Source organism: Hemisphaericaspora subhashii (genome assembly GCF_019202705.1).
Source record: "Hemisphaericaspora subhashii strain CBS 10753 chromosome Unknown scaffold58, whole genome shotgun sequence".
Classification (NCBI taxonomy): Eukaryota; Fungi; Ascomycota; class Pichiomycetes; order Serinales; family Debaryomycetaceae; genus Hemisphaericaspora; species Hemisphaericaspora subhashii.
In genome coordinates this window covers 26,865-46,556 of record NW_026057330.1, presented here as the reverse complement: position 1 = coordinate 46,556, position 19,692 = coordinate 26,865, and the positions used below count along the sequence as shown (strand labels likewise).

Genomic DNA, 19,692 nt, shown 5'->3' with positions numbered 1-19,692 from the left:
CCGACATAAGTCAATTTTTCACCGAAATCGGCAGAAGTCGAATTTTTTAGTCAATTTATTTTTCCTGTCTAATTTAACTTATTTTTTCCGACAATAAAAAAGAATTTAATTTTTAACTATTGTGCATAAAAAAATAATTCTACTATTTTCCGCCCAACGGTTATTTTTTAAGATGGATGGGGTGAAGTGTAAAAACTAAAAGTGCATGTTAAATCAACGGAAGTCTTGAAATACAATCTTGGGTTAATTAAACCTCCCAATCTTATGAGATGCGGAACCATTTGTACTTGCATTACTTGTTTTGGCAATAGCTTTATGAACTTTCTTATTCTTGTCCGTATCTGTATTGCGCAATAATTAATTCAATTATTGAGAAAACTGTAAAATTCTTCAACTCAAAAAATATTTTATCCACAGAAAATCGGCCAATAATTATGAAATCCTCGCATGATTTCTTTTTTGGTTCGGTTTTTATATTAAGTGAATTCTTAGTAATGGCTGAAAGAAACAGGGATATGAACATCGTCGGCATCGGTTCCAAATTAAGCGATGGGTTGCTTGGAAGATTGAATCTCCACCACCACAACTCCCCACCACCCCAGATGCTTGCGGCAGGGGGTTGAATGTGGTATGGGATGCACCTGTTCCTGGTTGTTAAAATTCTGTGTTTCTAATTGTTCTTCCCCACCGGAGGGAATGCCTTCTTTTTTGGGAAATTTATCCAGAAATCCTGGGAGACTTCCTATTTGGGAAAGTCACCCTCATCTATTGTTGGTTCAACGTTAGATACCGTTGGGCTTCCCACTTATAAATAAGTTTTTAAATTACCAAACGACTTTCTTCTTTCTCTTTCTCGCCTTCTCCTCACAAGAAGTAACGTTAACGAAAAGAAAAGCCCAACATGCAGCTTCCAGATACGGATGTTACTTTAAACAAATCGCAACAACAATCAAATGGTAAACCTCAACAATTAGATATTGAATATTTACTTGAAGAATTAACTCTTGAAGAAAAAGTTTCCTTATTAGCTGGTAAAGATTTCTGGCATACTGTTCCTATTGAACGTTTAAACATTAAGAGTATCAGAGTTTCAGATGGTCCAAATGGTATTAGAGGTACCAAATTCTTCAACAGTATTCCATCCAATTGTTTCCCATGTGGTACCGGTTTAGCTGCTACTTTCAATAAAGATTTATTGGTAGAAGGTGGTGAATTAATGGGTAAGGAAAGTAAAATGAAAGGTGCTCATGTTATCTTAGGTCCAACTACAAACATCGTTCGTTCTCCACTTGGTGGTAGATCATTTGAATCTTATTCTGAAGATCCATTCTTAGGTGGTGTTGCTGCTGCCAGTATTTGCAAAGGTATTGCCAACGAAGATGTAGTTGCTTGTTTAAAACATTTTGTTTGTAATGATCAAGAAGAAGATAGACGTTGTGTCGACACACTTTTAACTGATAGATCATTAAGAGAAATCTATTTGAAGCCATTCCAAATTGCTCTTAGAGATTCTAACCCAGGTGCTATTATGACTGCTTATAACAAGGTTAATGGTGTTCATGTTTCTGAATCAAAGGAAATCCTTCAAAACATCTTAAGAAAGGAATGGAATTGGGATGGATGTACTATGTCTGATTGGTATGGTAGTTATTCTACCAAGGACTCTCTTGATGCTGGTTTAAACTTGGAAATGCCAGGTCCAACTAGATTTAGACAAGTTCTTCAAACTGTTCATAAAGTTCAAGCTAACTTGATTCATCCAGATGTCATTGACGAAAACGTTAGACAAGTTTTGAAATTAATTAACGCCGGTTTGAAAGCAGGTATTCCAGACGATGTTATTGAATCCGCTAATGATTCGCCAGAAGCTAGACAATTGTTAAGAAAGATTGGTGATGAATCTATTGTCTTATTAAAGAATGAAGATAATATCTTACCATTATCTAAGACTTCTACCGAAACTATTGCTGTTATCGGACCAAATGCTAAGGCCTCCCAAGATTCTGGTGGTGGTTCTGCTTCTTTAACTCCAACCTACAAGACTACTCCATATGGTGGAATTGAACAGAAGGTTAAAGAAGGTGGTAACACAGTTAATTTAACTTATGCTCTTGGTGCTTTCTTAGATAAGAATGTTCCAGATAGTGCTGCACTCTTAGAAAATGAACATGGTGAAAAGGGTTTAATTACTGCTAAATTCTTCCACTCTGCTCCAGGTACTCCAAACCGTCAACCATTTGAAGAATTATCTTTAAATACCTCAAGATTATTCCTCAACGATTTCAAGAGTGACAATTTAGATCCAGAACAATTATTATACTATGCTGATTTCACTGGTTACTTCACTCCTGATGAAACTGCTGAATATGAATTTGGTTGTTCTACCTTCGGAACTGCCCAAGTCTTTGTTGACGGTAAGTTGGTTGTTGACAACAAAACCAAACAAGTCAAGGGTGATGCTTTCTTCTTAGGTATGGGTACCAGAGAAGAACTTGGTTCTATTCATTTAGAAAAGGGTAAGAAATATCATATCAAGGTTGAATTTGGTACTTCTCCTACTTATACTCTTCAAATTGATGCATCTGAACCTGGTGGAGTTTACTTTGGTGTTCGTATTAAGTCTAATCCCGAAGATGAAATTGCCAAGGCAGTTAAAGTTGCTCAATCTGCTGACAAGGTTGTTCTCGTTGTTGGTTTATCTAAAGAATGGGAATCTGAAGGTTTCGATCGTCCAGATATGGATATCCCAGGTTATACTTATAAATTGGTTGAAGAGGTTATCAAGGTTAATCCAAATGTTATTATAGTCAACCAATCTGGTTCTCCAGTTACTATGCCATGGGCTGACAAGACTAAGGCTTTGGTGCAAGCTTGGTTTGGCGGTAATGAATTAGGTAACACTATTGCTGATGTCTTATTTGGTGATTACAACCCATCAGGTAAATTATCAATGACCTTCCCAAAGAAATTACAAGATGTGCCTTCTTATATTAACTTTGGTTCCAACAAGGGACAAGTCTGGTATGGTGAAGATGTCTTTGTTGGTTACAGATATTATGAAAAGGTTGGTAGTGATGTCTTATATCCATTTGGTTATGGTTTATCTTATACTACATTTGATATCAAGAATTTCAGACTTGACACCAGTGAAACCTCGATAGATGTCAAGGTTGATGTTACTAATACTGGAAAGGTTGATGGTGCTGAAGTTGTCCAATTATATATTGAACAAGTTAACCCAAGTATTAACAGACCAATCAAAGAATTAAAGGACTTTGGTAAGGTATTCTTAAAGGCTGGTGAAACTAAGACTGTTGAATTGAGCGTGTCTGTTAAGGAAGCTACCTCTTATTGGAACAGTTTTGTTAACAAGTGGCAATCTGATAAGGATACTTACAAGGTATTAGTTGGTAACAGTTCTGACAACATCTCTGTTCAAGGTGAATTCTCAACTAAGAAGACCTTCACTTGGACTGGATTGTAAATAGATTATATTACGTAGATTAGAATTTTTATGACTTACTTGTTTCTGTTAACAGAAATTTACAAATAAATAGATATAGATTATTTGGAATAGAAATATGTAACAGCTTATTCTTCTAATTGAGTTTTACACTGGATTTCTACTGGATGATAGTGCTCACCTATTCTCTCTTCATAGGTCCCGTTCCGTTCTGTCGTATTAGATTTTTATAAAAAAAATTTTAGAACGCGTCTGGGTCAATTGTATGGGGGGGAAAAATAATTAATCAGTACGAGATTAACGTGTAAACATGATTCGATTTTGAAAAATCGTCTTAGGTCCAACTAAAGACAATCTAAAGTTCTATATCCTCATATATTGTTGACTGGATTCATTGATTGATTCATTAAAAAATTGCGATTTATAATGTCACTAGTTCCGGCTTCATATTCATTGTATCGCCAAGTATCAGACTTCCCCCTTGCCGGTGGAATACAGTACCCCAGGGTCGGTCTGATATTCCTTGTTCTCTATATTGAGAGGCAGCTGTCTAAAGATGCACCTGTTACATTGTATGTAACTGATTTCACAACAAACAAGCAATCAGGTACAACATTTATTCCGAGAGAAGAATATCAAGGGAATATCCATATTCCCAAGGACAAAATTCTTCGAGTTTTAGTATATCCAAAATTACTTCCAACACTTGATAACTTGTACAAATCCGTAAATAATGATGATTTGGGTATATGTGATTGGTGGACAAATGCAAGTGGATTGAATAGACTTTTCATACTTGAAAAAATTCTAATTGTTAGTCTGAATTTGAAATTAAAATTATATATCGATTCTTTGGAATGTCTTTCTTATGATCATCAGATTTTAAATCTGGAAAGCGTAACTTCAAGTCAATTCCCTTTTCTAGAAAAATTGTTTACTAATATGGGAAGGAATTTTCCAAGAGAATTCTTTGAATTCAACCCTACTGCAAGACGAATTGTTCCTCGTTTATATTGGGATAATCCAAGAAATGAAGAAGGTGGTACCCAGATATTAGGTTATGCTCAACCACTTGCGGGGAATGCTAATACTCAATTAACCAATACTGAAGTACATGTGAACGAGACTCAACCAAAACAAGAAACTGAATCTCAATATGCTGCCTTTATAGATGACATTGAACACCCCCAGGACTATGCGTCTTCACCTGCTCCAAACTCTAGAGTCAACACAGTTGTGCCCAGAAGACCGATTTCACGGGCATATTCAGTTTCGGACCTTCTAAAACTTGATGATACTGAAGATAACCGAACCTATCAAGTCAATGCAATTATTGCTGGTACCATTCCTTCTGATTGGTCATTGATTTGTGGTAAGCAAGTCAAAACGAGACGTGGAAAACCGGCAATATTGGATCCCGTTATTCGAGGGCTAGAATTAGTATTGGTTGATTCCACATGGACCCCTGAGCAACCCATTTTGTGTGGTATAAATACTCTTTCGATCTATATTGATCAGGAGGATGTTTTGGATTTCTTTGGGGTTGAACGGATTGAAAAAGTATACACTTCAATTGCTGATTTGGATGAGAAATTTGAAAAATGTGTCCATAAACCTTGCACTATGCATGCTTATAAGACAAGTAAGGAAATACATCCAAATGGAACAAAAATGACAGTTTGGACTGCTATGAATTTAACTTTGGCTGAGTTAATACGCTAAGCCAGGAAGAAGTGTCCTCTGGTAAGCTCATTTTTTAGCTTGCTGTGCTTGTGAAATTAACGCGGGGTATTACTGTTCTTTTTGATTAATTAGTATCTTTAGGTAAATTTAGTAGTAAAAATTCGAGTGCTATATCAACACCATATGTATGGTTAGTTTAATAAACAACTTATTTCCTCTAGTTCATGAATAATTCTCTGGATTATGTCCAGTTTGAGGGCCCTTACTCAAGCAATGACTTACTGTGTCAATGATTGGCTGCAAAAAAATCTCCTTCTTCCATTGCCCGTTCAAAACACTAAGGGATGTATATTGAACAGTAATAAACTTTATAAGCTTGTAATTCTATTGTAACTAGCATAATTCTATTGTAACTAGCATTTCTCTGCTTATAATTAAATAGTTAATTCAAGCTTATTAATTCAAAATTTTGGGAAATTGCAACCATTTGCAACTGAAATTTTGCAGACATTTTATCAGAAAACACATAATCCATCACGTATACAAAAACCTCATTCTAGGACTTAATCCACCTTCTGGAATTACTTTCATACCAAATCCCATGTCGTTATTTGAGCAAAATAAAATAGAAAATAAAAAAATCGATTTAAAAGGGAATGTTTGATATCAAATGAAGTTTATTAAAATTAGTATCTTGGCACGAAGGTACAGCCGCACCAATCAATCACGTGTATAGCACATGACACAGTTGGTAATCCCACGACCTTGATTTTTTAGTTTGACATATTTTAATAAAAATTTTATGTCACCAATTTTAAAGATGGATTTCCCCATGTTTTTGATTTCACTTTTTTAAACTTTCAATCAAGGTATAATGAATAACTTTATAAGACAATTGAGTACAACTTCAAGATTATTAAAAGGTAGAACGAAATTAAAACATGCAGTTTCCTTAGAAGAGTTTTTATTTCGAAATAGAGTGAAATGTATTTATCGAGATTTATTAAGACAAGTTTATAAAAATCATGAAAAGGAAGCATTACTTGGATTTATTCGAGATGAATTTAGAGCAAATTCTCAACAAACTGATTTAAATTATAGGAAATATTTATTATCATTAGGGATTAATAAAATAAACCATATGAGTGCAAGTATGGGTATGCATGTTCAATACAAATAAAAAGTTCACTTCAGAGCCAAATGCCAAAATTATTTACAGGTTTTGTTTCTATAAAGTATTTAAAATGAATGTTGTTGTTTTGTCAATTGAATCCTGAAGAGTCTTCTTAGTTTTTCCAATGTCTATAATGAAAGGAATTTCAAAGTCCATGGAATCAATTTGCTCAATTTGCAAACTTGCAAGTCTCAACAGTTTAATATCCTTGGGTAACGTTTCAGTTATGGCGACTAATTGCTTTATGAATGAAGATGAATTCCGTCTGGAAATCATTTGAATTATCTTAATAAATTCAGATAAATTGATTAAATTTTGATTTAATTCACCAGATAATATATCTTCTGGGATTAAGATGGTTTTCAATTTATCAAATTTCAAATTCTTTTGAATGAAATTAAAAAGTGATTGTACTTCTTGAGAATTCAAATTAGTTTTGGAAATCTTTAATAAGTTGAAATATAATTTGTATAATATACTATCGAACCTTGAAAATGATTTTTCATTGGAGATGATCTTATTGAATAATTTTAATAATTTTGTAATTTCGGCTGGTTTCTCTTCAAAGATAATCAAGTAGATTAAAAGCTTCAATTTCACATTAGTATCTTGAACAGGAATCTTCAATAAATCCTGGTCAATTACCTTTAAACCCAATTTCCACTCAGAAGTAAAATCTCGATTATCTGAATAGTCCTCCAAGATTGACTTCTTGTTCGATTTCATATAATGAATGAAGTAATTTAAGTACCCTGAATCTCCAAGTACAACCACAAATTGTAAGAGTTTAGAAACAAGGAAATTCAATGATATTGAATTTTGTAAACGTTTTCCAAAATTAATAAAACTTTCAAGCTTGTTAAACACTCCCTCTTGGAATCCATTTTCAATACCAGATTTAATTTCATGCTTTGCTGTCAAATAGAAACGGAAAATATTTACCAAACCGTCAAGAGTATCTTTTGAAGGATTAATTGTTGTTAAATAATGTAATAAAGTTTCATGCTGAGTCATTTTGATTTTTAGGTTTTGATAAACTGGATAGATTAAATTACTCGTATTTAATCTTGAATATAATTTCACAAGCCATAATTGTAATTTATGATTATATGCATCTTCTTGTAACAAATGATTGATTATACCAATGCATTTGATCAAATTCTTAGATGAAGAATTCTTAGATAAATCAAGGATAATAGAAATTAAATTCAACTCATGTAACGGATTATTATCAAACTCTCCACCTTGAATTGATTTATTATTGGCATATATCTTATTGATTCTCCAATTTGTCCAGGAGAATTCATCATCAATTCGTCTTTCAAATTGGAATTTTTGATTATTGATCATTCTAGTTAATTGATTTACATCAGTTGGATATGATTCTAATATTTCATTGGTCGATGCCTTTACCATTTCAAAGAATTCATCTGATAATTCAAAGTTTGCAAGATCGTAGTAACAACATAACTTGTGATTCGTCTTTTCATAATATTGTTTAATTGGATCATTGGTATCTTGATCATATACTCTAGCCAATTCAATTTGTGCTAGCATACCATTTCTACTGTAGGGTTGACGAGAAAGGACATCTTTGATTTCTTCGTAGGGTTTGTTTAATTGTTTTGCGGCAAATATCAATGCTTTCCAAGTATCATAATCATTAAATTTTTGATTAAATAATAAATCTTCAGTATATTCATATAAGGATTTGAAATTTTCACTATGTTTCATAGCATCACGATAGATTATTTTTAAGTCTAAATCCAAATTGAAGGTTGTAGCCTCAATGACAGCGACTATAGATTGATAGTCCTCTTCTTCAAGTAAGAATTTTGTGTATACATACAACTCTTGGGTATTTTCAAATGGCTGTAACCCTTCAATTAATTTTTTACCTAATGCACGATACAATGTCACTTCTTTATCAGATAGACAATTCTGTTTCAATAACAAATAATAACTAAATGAATACCAAAATGTATACAATCTTGATTTTTCATGCTTATTCAAATACATAAAAATAAGATTATATAATTTCAAATCGAATTTCTCAATTGAATTATTCCACCAATGTAAGCACATATCTTTTGATGAAATTGGATATTTCTTAATAACATTTTCATAAACAATATTAACTTCTTTATCCATTCCAACCTCAGCAAAAAATTCGCTTAACAATTCGACTGACATTGGATCATTGGGTATCTGTTTCATTAATTTAACATTATTTTTAATAGCTAAATCTTCTTCACCAGTTCTTAAAAGGATTTTATTTTGAAGAATATGATAAAGACTTTTTTGAGGGAATTTAACAAGTCTCCTATCAATTAACGTTTTGGCATGTGAATACGAGCCACGATCTATTAGATCGATTAACTCCTTGTCGGCATCAGTTGCCATTGTATTTCTCTGAGATTGATTGATTGATTAATTGAAATAGATTGAAATAGACTGTGCTGTCAATTCTTTTTTCAATTGGAGTGAATTTTTTTTCCCGCCTTCTCTTTTGAGTGTGAGGAAAGATCTCAGAGGTTTTTTCCTTTCTCTTCTACTAACTAAGTTTGAGATGGACCTCTAAACTGTTCCGATGTCCACTAGATACAAGTAAGGGATTGAATTGAAGTATGTATTAGAAAGGATTGGATCACATCACATCTGAGTAACATCCAATACAGTCTAGCAATAGAAATTCCATTGGTTCATGAAGCTTGACATGTTTTTGTTAAAAATCAAAAGTCATTCCATTTTTTTTTTGCAACCAACTTTCCAGTTCAGCAACAACAAACAAAACGAATAATTTAAGCTACCAAATGATTTGACTGGAAACATTTGCTCCAGGAATGCCGTCCAAGAGAGAAAAAGCTAATCCCGGGGTAACCACATTCCAAACTTAAAAACACAATGTCTTTTTCTAATGTTTCTTGGCACTATTAGGGGATCAAGAACTAGAGTTGGCAAATCCTCAGAACCTCCACACTTTTGTCAAAAATCGCCTTTATATTCGCGATAAGAGAGAGAGATACCACAATGATAATCCTGAACGCCTGACAAGCTAACATGACAAGAAAATTAAGGAACAATGGGGATTATTTGAAATCTATAGAAACAGAAGCTTTTTTTAACCGCAAACACATCTCGTCAATCTTCCGTTCCATCGGGAAGAAGTTACTACATTAGGACTATTGCCGCCATCGACCACTGGCGCCCCTCATCTATCCCCAAGAATCATTCCCCACCCCAAGAAACGTCTGATATGATTCAATTTGATGATTCAAAATATGAGGAACCAAAAAAAAAAAAATCTAATCAACACATCTCGCTATGAGTTTCCCAAAAAATATTATTTAATTTTTTCTTGACGTAATTATACATGCATTCATGAGAGTTGAGCGAGAATCCAAGGGATGAGAGCTTCTAGAAGAAACACAATCAGAAAAAATTCGGCTATCAAATTAGAGAATTAGCTTATCTGTATGGTCCATGTACACTTCCGATGTGCTTAAGAATAATGTCACAAATAAAATGGAAATGATATCCATTCGGAAGAATGGATCAGAAGTATTAAATACAACTTCTTCCAGAACCTGAAGGAATTCGATTTCCCGGTATACCCACGTTTTTATCATAAACCAAGAAAAAATCATGATGACAAGAAAACTATTTATGCAACATTGGTTTATTTTTAAAAGTTTAAAAGAACTTATCAAATTTCAAAATTAATCCCAAAAAAAAAACACCATTGAAATGATCCGTATTCCTAAAAATTCCGGAAATCTGTCACCGAACGGTTTTAGACAATTATCAATGAAAAATCAAGTCAGCATGATTAAATTGTTCCGTCGAAGCCATATCTAAGCCATGACATGATGATTCGTCCCTTATTATTAACCTCTACATTTCTATTAATATTGATGTCAGACAAATTAAGGTTCAGTGCATTTCACGGAGGAAATGGAGAATAAAAGATGGTATGCGGTCACGTGCGGATACGACCAAGCCTTAAAACACATAAGTCTTGGCAAAAATTCCAGATATATCCAAGAACCCTGGGAATTGAACACACAACCAAAACCGTTTCCAAATCTTAAAGATCCAGTGTCGTTCTTTTGGTGACAATCGACCCCCCCCCCCCCTGAAAAGCAACAAGAACTGGAAAGAATAACCACTCTAGAGTTATTAAGAAAAATCCCATCCCAATACCTAAGAAAAACAATCGGAAAAAATAATTAATTATCAGCAATAAACTTGTAAATCTAAATGACACAAAATCGTTTTATAATGCTAAGAAAAAAAAAATCCACATATATTGCCTGCTTATAGAGAACGGTCATGTGAGGGTTAAGAAATGAACCATTTCGTGATGGAGATAAGCTGTCGCTTCAAACATTATTATGTGTTTCAAATAATATTTTTTTTTTCAGGACACAAAGATTATCCTTTTTCTTTTTATTTTTTAATTGGATAACATGTGCAGCAGCAGGAGCATCATGAGTCTTAGCAGCAAACCTAAGCGGAGGTATATAAATATAACCTTAAATAACCTATAATTTCAAAAACCATTTTCAAATTTAATTTAACTTTTAATATCTTAATGATAACCAATTAAAATTACTATAATTTTAAAATCATTAACAATTCCCCAATAGAAACAACAAATTTACAAATTAATTAATTACTTATTTGATTTTATTATTACAAATTGCAAAAAATAAAAATACTACAAATTATAATACTATCTAATGGATTCCTCCAAAGATTCGAACCACAAAATAAAGGAACACCTGAATGGAGAAATTTCCTATTCAGACATAAACTCTGAAAAAGCAGGCTCACCCACATTTGAAGCCCATCGTTTATCAGTCGAAAGGGTAGCTGAAGCATACAAAACCGATATTGTCAATGGGTTAACCACTCACGAAGTCGACGAACTATTCAAGATTCATGGAGCTAATTCCCTCGGGGATGGTGAAGAGATTTCATTCACAAAGATCTTAGTCCATCAAATATTCAATGCCATGATCTTGGTGTTGATTATTAGTATGGTTATTGCCCTTGCAATTAAAGATTGGATTTCTGGTGGAGTTATTGGATTCGTCGTATTTTTAAATGTCTTGGTTGGTTTTATTCAAGAATATAAAGCAGAAAAGACAATGGGTTCTCTTAGAACTTTAAGTTCTCCAACTGCCAGAGTTTCTAGAAATGGTGATGATATTACGATTCCAGCAGAACAAGTTGTCCCTGGTGACATTGTTCATATTAGAGTTGGTGATACTGTTCCTGCAGATTTAAGATTATTTGATTCATTGAACTTAGAAACCGATGAAGCTTTATTAACTGGTGAATCCTTACCAGTTGTTAAGAACCATCAACTTGTTTATGATGATTACTCAGTTCCTATTCCAATTGGTGACCGTTTAAATTTGGCTTATTCATCCTCAATTGTTTCAAAAGGAAGAGGTTCAGGTATTGTTCTTAGTACTGGTTTAAATACCGAAATTGGTAATATTGCTAAATCCTTAAAGACTGACACTGGATTAATCAAAAGAGTTGATAGATCGGGAGACAGAAAACCATCCAAGAAAGAATATACTGATGCTGCCACCAAGACCATTTCCAATGTTGTTGGTAATATTTTAGGTGTTAATGTTGGTACTCCATTACAAAGAAAATTATCATGGTTAGCTATCTTTTTATTCTTTGTTGCTGTTCTTTCTGCTATTGTTGTTATGGCTTCTCAAAAGATGAGAGTCAATAAAGAAGTTGCCATTTATGCTATTGTTGTTGCCCTTTCTATGATCCCAGCGGCACTTATTGTTGTCTTAACTATCACTATGGCTGTTGGTACTCAAGTTATGGTTTCAAAGAATGTCATTGTTCGTAAATTAGATTCATTAGAAGCTTTAGGTGGTATTGATGATATTTGTTCAGATAAGACTGGTACTTTAACTCAAGGTAAAATGATTGCCAAGAAGCTTTGGTTACCTAATGTCGGTACTTTTGAAGCCCAACATGTCGGTGAACCGTTTAATCCAACTGTTGGACAAGTTAATTATGTTGCCTATTCACCATTATACATTAAAGAATCTGATGAAGAAATTGATTTCAATAAACCCGTTTCAGATCCAATTCCAACAACTTTACATGATACTTTAATGACTGCTACCATGGCCAATATTGCTACTATTCATCAAGTTAAAGATGAAGAATCTGGAGAATTAGTTTGGAAACCACATGGTGACCCAACTGAAATTGCTGTTCAAGTTTTCACCAGTAGATTGAATTATGCTCGTGAAGATGTTTCTGAAGGATTTGAACATATTGCTGAATTCCCATTTGATTCTGCAATTAAGAGAATGTCAACCGTTTATAAAGGAACAGAAGATGGCGAATATCATGTTTATACCAAAGGTGCTGTTGAAAGAATTCTTAAATTATGTGATCATTGGTATGGTGTTAACGCTTCTCCTGATGCTGTTGATTCTCAAGAATTACTCAAATTAACTGATGAAGATAGACAAATGATTGAATGTAATATGAATGTATTATCTGGTCAAGGTTTAAGAGTTATTGCATTTGCAACCAAAACTCTCCCCAAGGATTCTGATGTATCGTTTGAAGATAGAGAAACAATCGAAAGAGGATTAATTTTCCAAGGTTTGATTGGTATTTATGATCCACCAAGAGAAGAAACAGCTCGTTCAGTTAAACTTTGTCACAAAGCCGGTATTAATGTTCATATGCTTACTGGTGATCATCCGGGTACTGCTAAAGCTATTGCCCAAGAAGTTGGTATTTTACCTCATAATCTTTATCATTATAGTGAAGAAGTTGTTAAAGTTATGGTTATGAGTGCTCATGATTTTGATGCTTTAACTGACGATGAAATTGATAAATTACCTGTGTTACCATTAGTTATTGCTCGTTGTGCTCCACAAACCAAAGTTCGTATGATTGATGCCTTACATAGAAGAAAGAAGTTTGCAGCCATGACTGGTGATGGTGTTAATGATTCACCTTCATTGAAGAAAGCCGATGTTGGTATCGCTATGGGTCTTAATGGTTCTGATGTTGCTAAAGAAGCTTCTGATATTGTTTTATCTGATGATAATTTCGCTTCTATTTTGAATGCTATTGAAGAAGGTAGAAGAATGTCTTCCAATATTCAAAAATTCGTCTTGATGTTGTTAACAAGTAATGTTGCCCAAGGGTTATATTTATTAGTTGGGTTAGCATTCTTGGATGACTCTGGTTTCTCGGTGTTCCCATTATCTCCAGTTGAAGTGTTATGGACTATTGTTGTTGCATCATGTTTCCCAGCTATGGGATTAGGTCAAGAAAGAGCATCTGATGATATTTTAGAAAAACCACCAATTAATACAATTTTCACTTGGGAAGTTATTATTGATATGATAGGTTATGGATTCTGGATGGCGGCTTCATGTTTACTTTGTTTTGTTATTGTTGTTTTCATTCATGGAGATGGAGATTTAGGAATTAATTGTAATCAAACTGATGCTGATGTTGATGTTTGTGATTTGGTATTTAGAGGTAGAGCAGCATCATTTTCCAATATGACATGGTGTGCCTTATTATTTGCTTGGGAATGTATTCATCCATACAATTCTTTATTCCATATGAGACAAGAAACTGATAATAGTTGGTGGAAACAAACTGCAATTGATCTTTGGGGCAATCAATTCTTATTTTGGTCGGTTGTTATTGGATGTGCTAGTGTTTTCCCCGTGGTTTATATTCCAGTGATTAATACTAAAGTTTTTTTACATAAACCAATTACTTGGGAATGGGGTGTTGCTGTTGCTTGTAGTGCATTATTTTTAGTTGGTGCTGAAGCTTGGAAATGGGGTAAACGTATCTTGGGTCGTAAGATTGTTGCTAAAAAGGCTAAGAATCCAGAATATGAATTGGAAAGAAATGATCCATTCGAAAGATATGCATCCTTCTCTAGATCTAATACCATGGACAATGCAAGATTCGTTGTTTAAGATATTACAAATTACAATACATAATTTATACAAAATCAGATCTTAATTGACTTATCCAATGGATAAGTTTGTCTTTTATAGTTTCCTTTTTAATTGTTGGTTTTTCAGTTCGTAAATATTTCGTTTTCTATAGGGATAGATATTACATTTTAATCAATGTCATTTATAAAATTAATAACCTCTATATTTATTTATCAAATCTCCTAACTTTTAAAAACTAAACTATCTATCGATCTATTTTACCGATCTATCTCAATTGTTGATCTTTAACTTCAAAATTTCCACCTAAATGTAAAGTATTACCAAAGGTTTGAATTTTCCCCAAACCAGTTTCATTATCATAATCTATAACTGAAATCGAAGTATTAAACGGTACTTTTAAATCCAGTTGAGTTATGGATTCATGTAATTCATATTTCCTATCAACATATAAATGATTAATAAATCTTGTAATTACACCTCCATGAGTACATACCAAAACATTCTTATGATTCAATTTTAATAAACTATCCCATTCGCTTTCAACTCTTTTAACTAATTCATGTTCCTTCTCACCTAAATTACGGAATCCTTGTCCATATTGTGCAAGTGCATCTTTAAGATACATTCCTTCAGCAATCCCCATATCTCGTTCTCTTAAATTTGGTGTATATCTTATATTATTACCCGTCACTTCCTGGTGTACAAGAATTTGATCTAGTGTCTGTCTACATCTTGACAAATCCGAAGATAAGAAATAATCAATAGGTAATGTTGAAAGATATTTACCTACTTTTTCAGCTTGAATTTGTCCAGTTTGATTTAGATTTGTATCTAAATGTCCTTGTAATATTTTTTGAACATTATGATCGGTTTGTCCATGCCTTACTATAAAGATTCTGGTGATTCTTCGATCTTCATTGCTAGCGATGTCTACTGTCATAGTTATTGTGTGTATATAGGGTGATGGTAGTTACTGTTACTGGTTATAGTAGTATTTCAATAAAGAATAAAAAGATGACATGGTTTTTTTTTTTCTTGTAATATTAAGGATGCAAGGAAAATTCTGATAAGAAATGGATTTCTTTTTTTATTTTTTCAATTTTTCCATGTGGGAACAATAAAATGAAAAATAAAAATAAAAACCGTTGAGAAAAATCATCTGATGGTGGGGTCAACACACGTTGGGTTACAAAGGGGGGAGGGGGGGGGGGAGATGGAGGGATGAACTCCATGAGTCAGTGTTACATCATCTTCATGTTACTCTTGACTCTTGACATCAACTTTTCAATGCAATTAAATTTGTCTATAAAAATAAATAAATAATTTGTACAGTAAAAATACACTAAAGAAATGAATTGACAATCAATCAATTACGTCATTGATTCTGCTTTTTCTTTAAATTCTTCAAATACTTCACGCTTCATTTTATAACCATGAATATCAGGTACTGGGAATTCCTTTGATTTAACTTCAGTTTTATAGTTCTTTAATCCTTCAACACCTTCTTTAAAGAAATTTCCATATCTTTTGACAAATTTTGCCGTATGACTTTCTTCAGGATTTGCCATACCTAACATATCAGCAATAACAAGAACTTGACCAGAAGTATGTGGACCAGCTCCAATTCCAATTGTTGGAACTGATAAGTTATTAGTAATAAATTCCGATAATTTATTGGGGATACATTCTAATACCATTGCAAATACTCCTGCTTTTTGTAAATTTAAACATTCTTGATATATTTGTATAGCATTTTGAGAATTTTTACCTTGTAATTTATATCCACCTAAAGTGTTATGTTTTTGAGGAGTTAATCCAACATGACCCATTACTGGAATACCAATTGATATAAGTTTTTCAATTGTAGGTATAATTTCTGGATTTCCACCTTCAATTTTAACTGCTTGAATTTTCCCCTGTTGAACCAATTTAACAGCAGTTTCTACTGCTTGTTCAGGAGAACGTTCAAATGTTCCAAATGGCATATCTGCAACTAATAATGAGTGGCCATTCCCTCTTTGTACCGATTTGACATGATATATCATTTCATCCAATGTTAATTCATTAGTTGATTCATATCCTAAAGATGTATTGGCAAGTGAATCACCAATTAAATTGATATCAATTTCTGCGGTTTCTAACATCTTTGAAGTTAAGAAATCATGACTAGTTACCATTGAAATAGGCTCTCCATTTTGATATAATCTTGCAATGTCTGCTAATGTCTTACGAGTGTAATGGGTATATGATGAGTATCTGATGGCTTGAATTGAAGTTATATGACTCCTAAGGTAACCTCTTGAAAATCTGATAGTTTTAAACATGTTGAAAAGCTTAACGTTATAGGTTGAACTATTTCTATTCCTAGAAGCGACAAGGAGACTCTCTTCTCTTTATATTATTGTGCCGTGCCAGCTCGTTTGAGAAAGTGTGAGTAAATTAATTAATTCTATACGATCAAAAGTTGAAAAATTGCAATTTTTTTCTCTTTCTGTCAAAAAAAAAAATTATAAATTAGGCTCATTCCTCGGCACTTTTTTATATGAACTAATGATTTTGTGGAACTTTCGGATGTTCAATTCATAAATGTGTAGAATTAATTTAGATTGCAAATGAAGTTAGTGTAACAAGGGACTGGCTAACCCCCCTCATCCCTTTATTACCAGATGAACAATTCTATGACTAATTTAGTGTATTTTTCTGGCTAAAGGTCTCGTAATGGGTGAAAGACGTTCATTGGTAGAAAGTACTTGCTGGGAAATTAACAATGAAATATCAAATGAATAATGTATGAACTCTATATTGTAATGAATAGTTCGTAAAGTGGTGGTTCTTGTCAGAGCTATAAATTGTAGAATTTGCAGAAGGCATGTTTTCTAGGCAAATACACACTGTATGATAAACTCAACAAACGTAGACTATTGCAACAGGCACTTAAGAAGCAGACTCGTTGCCATAATCAAGTAAATGGAACAGACACTTAATAAGCATACCCGTTGCAGTAGTCAAGTAAAGTGGTTGATTTCAAAGGAGAAAACCACTTCCCATCATTCCCCTCTCAGCCGCCAGTCCAGTGTGTAATTACCCCAATGATAACTCACGGAAAATCAATTGCAGTAGTTAATTACATTCATATTAAATCTTGCTGCAAAACTAGATTTCGGATAATCATTTTTCCGAAAGATTATTCCGGACCCTGTATGTATGTCATTTACTTAATAATTATACATTACTGGGATATCCTACGGGACAGATATAATAACCAACTGATCTTCATCCTTCCAGTAAGTAATCTTGCCAATGTTGTTCGAACAAATTACTGATTGTTAATCGGAAATGAAAGAATTGTTGTTCATGCCAAGTGTTCAAATTATTTTTGTCGGTTGCTATTTCCAGGCTACTATTTAAATTGAATGAAATTTCCCCACCAACTTTTAATTCTCTTTCTTTGATCTTCTTCTTCTTCCTCTTCTTTTGATCAACTGAAGGATATCTTGTCATTATAACTTATATTCACACACTTCAGTCAAGAAATACACATTTTGAAATAGTATATACTCCCACAATTACACATTCAAAATTTTTTCAGTTCCAATAATCTCCCCCTTAAAACGTTCACTCCTTTCGTCAATTAAACATCAGAAGTATTCAATCAATTGGATTACTAGAACATTCGCAACAACAACTATCAGATTCAAAATGCCATCAATTGATAATTCATTTCTTATGAATCATACTTGTCTTCGTATTAAAGACCCAAAAGTATCAATTCCATTTTATACCAATATTCTTGGATTTAAATTAATTGATACTTTTAAATTTAATGATTTTACATTATATATGTTAAATTTTGAAAATTCAACCAATAAGGATTTGAATTGGTCAGCAAGAGAAGGTGTTTTAGAATTATGTCATAATCATGGAGTTGAAAATGATGATACATATACTCTTAATAATGGGAATGAAGAAACCTTTAGAGGATTTGGACATATTTGTCTTTCAGTTGATAATATTCAAGTTGCTGAACAACATTTTATTGATAGTGGAGTTAAATTTAAGAAGAAGTTAACTGATGGTAGACAAAAGAATATTGCTTTTGCTTTAGATCCTGATGGATATTGGATTGAATTGGTTGAAAACGGTGAAGGTAAAGTTGAATCCCAAACCAATTCAACCAGTTATAAATTCAATCATTCAATGATTAGAGTTAAAGATCCTGTTAAATCCCTTGAATTCTATAGAAACGTTTTAGGTTTAAAATTATTACATACAAAGAAATTCGAAGGACCAAAATTCACTCTTTACTTTTTAGGTTATGAACATGATCCATCCTTTGTTGAAGATAGTTTAGAATCATTTCAAAATAGACAATCACTTTTAGAATTAACTCATAATTGGGGTACTGAATCAGATCCAACTTTTGAAGGATATCATAATGGTAATAGTACTGAAAATGGGGCTAAACAAGGATTTGGTCATATTTGTGTTAGTTGTAAAGATCCTGCTAAATTTTGTGAAGAAGTTGATCAAGAATTTGGTGATAAGATTGATTGGTCATTAAGATGGGATCAAGGTAAAATTAAGAAAATTGCTTTTATTAGAGATCCGGATGGATATTCAACTGAAATCTTAGGACATGATTTAATCCCAAAGCTTTAGAACCCATATACTATGTATTCATACTATGTATACGTTTGTTTATTAATCAAATAAGTTTGTTGTCTGAGTCAATTTTTTTTGGCATCCGTGCGGGTGGATGTGGTACCAGTTGTGGTGGCGGTGGTGTGGAGCAAACGGAGTGTGTAGAACGATGAATCGAAAAAGAAACCCGTGCGAGAAATGAATATTTTTTTTAAGCTTTCGGGTCTTCTCTGATTTAGTAAATGCTTTATAAGCGCAATGTAATTCCATCATTTTTTTCGGGATCCATTATTATTAACAATTTAAACAATTAATAATCTTTTTATATAAATTTCCTCATTTCCCCAATTTTTTAAACATCGAAAGTTTTTAACCTTTTTTTATGTTCTCAAGATTATTAATTAAACGTTATATAAGTACATCAAGAATGGTATCTGCTCAAACTACTGAAAAGGTTAAACAATTAATCAAAACTAAACCAATCTTCATTGCTTCCAAAACTTATTGTCCTTATTGTTCCGCCACTAAAGCAACAATTAATGCTATTACAAAAGATGCTTATATTTTAGAATTAGATGAAGAAGAAGATGGAGCTGAAATTCAAGAAGCTTTATTAGAATTAACTGGTCAAAGAACCGTCCCTAATGTCTTTATTGGTGGTCAACATATTGGTGGTAATTCAGATGTTCAAGCTTTGAAATCAGCCAAGAAATTAGATGAAAAGATTAAAGCTGTTTTATAGA

General features: G+C 32.9%; 9 protein-coding genes across 9 annotated transcripts; 6 read left to right on the top strand and 3 right to left on the bottom strand. All coding sequences in view use genetic code 12, as the record gives it.

Moving 5' to 3' along the window:
* Positions 1-901: 901 nt before the first annotated feature.
* J8A68_003885 (uncharacterized protein) lies at positions 902-3,484 on the top strand (the record flags this gene model as incomplete). The annotated part of the gene is made up of 1 exon (XM_049407786.1): positions 902-3,484. The coding sequence occupies one exon, from the start codon at positions 902-904 to the stop codon at positions 3,482-3,484; it is 2,583 nt and encodes an 860-aa protein (XP_049262821.1).
* Positions 3,485-3,889: 405 nt separating this feature from the next.
* CDC13 (Cdc13p) lies at positions 3,890-5,185 on the top strand (the record flags this gene model as incomplete). The annotated part of the gene is made up of 1 exon (XM_049407784.1): positions 3,890-5,185. One exon carries the CDS (start codon positions 3,890-3,892, stop codon positions 5,183-5,185), a length of 1,296 nt encoding a protein of 431 aa, XP_049262820.1.
* An 835-nt stretch (positions 5,186-6,020) lies between these two features.
* Positions 6,021-6,326, top strand: J8A68_003883 (uncharacterized protein; the record flags this gene model as incomplete). Its single annotated transcript, XM_049407783.1, has 1 exon — positions 6,021-6,326. One exon carries the CDS (start codon positions 6,021-6,023, stop codon positions 6,324-6,326), a length of 306 nt encoding a protein of 101 aa, XP_049262819.1.
* Positions 6,327-6,374: 48 nt separating this feature from the next.
* On the bottom strand, positions 6,375-8,723 carry J8A68_003882 (uncharacterized protein; the record flags this gene model as incomplete). Its single annotated transcript, XM_049407782.1, has 1 exon — positions 6,375-8,723. The coding sequence occupies one exon, from the start codon at positions 8,721-8,723 to the stop codon at positions 6,375-6,377; it is 2,349 nt and encodes a 782-aa protein (XP_049262818.1).
* A 2,339-nt stretch (positions 8,724-11,062) lies between these two features.
* Positions 11,063-14,326, top strand: ENA2 (Na(+)-exporting P-type ATPase; the record flags this gene model as incomplete). The annotated part of the gene is made up of 1 exon (XM_049407781.1): positions 11,063-14,326. One exon carries the CDS (start codon positions 11,063-11,065, stop codon positions 14,324-14,326), a length of 3,264 nt encoding a protein of 1,087 aa, XP_049262817.1.
* Positions 14,327-14,573: 247 nt separating this feature from the next.
* J8A68_003880 (phosphoglycerate mutase) lies at positions 14,574-15,248 on the bottom strand (the record flags this gene model as incomplete). Its single annotated transcript, XM_049407780.1, has 1 exon — positions 14,574-15,248. One exon carries the CDS (start codon positions 15,246-15,248, stop codon positions 14,574-14,576), a length of 675 nt encoding a protein of 224 aa, XP_049262816.1.
* Positions 15,249-15,678: 430 nt separating this feature from the next.
* J8A68_003879 (3-methyl-2-oxobutanoate hydroxymethyltransferase) lies at positions 15,679-16,632 on the bottom strand (the record flags this gene model as incomplete). The annotated part of the gene is made up of 1 exon (XM_049407779.1): positions 15,679-16,632. One exon carries the CDS (start codon positions 16,630-16,632, stop codon positions 15,679-15,681), a length of 954 nt encoding a protein of 317 aa, XP_049262815.1.
* A 1,375-nt stretch (positions 16,633-18,007) lies between these two features.
* On the top strand, positions 18,008-18,967 carry GLO1 (lactoylglutathione lyase; the record flags this gene model as incomplete). The annotated part of the gene is made up of 1 exon (XM_049407778.1): positions 18,008-18,967. One exon carries the CDS (start codon positions 18,008-18,010, stop codon positions 18,965-18,967), a length of 960 nt encoding a protein of 319 aa, XP_049262814.1.
* A 409-nt stretch (positions 18,968-19,376) lies between these two features.
* On the top strand, positions 19,377-19,691 carry TTR1 (dithiol glutaredoxin; the record flags this gene model as incomplete). Its single annotated transcript, XM_049407777.1, has 1 exon — positions 19,377-19,691. One exon carries the CDS (start codon positions 19,377-19,379, stop codon positions 19,689-19,691), a length of 315 nt encoding a protein of 104 aa, XP_049262813.1.
* Position 19,692: the final 1 nt, after the last annotated feature.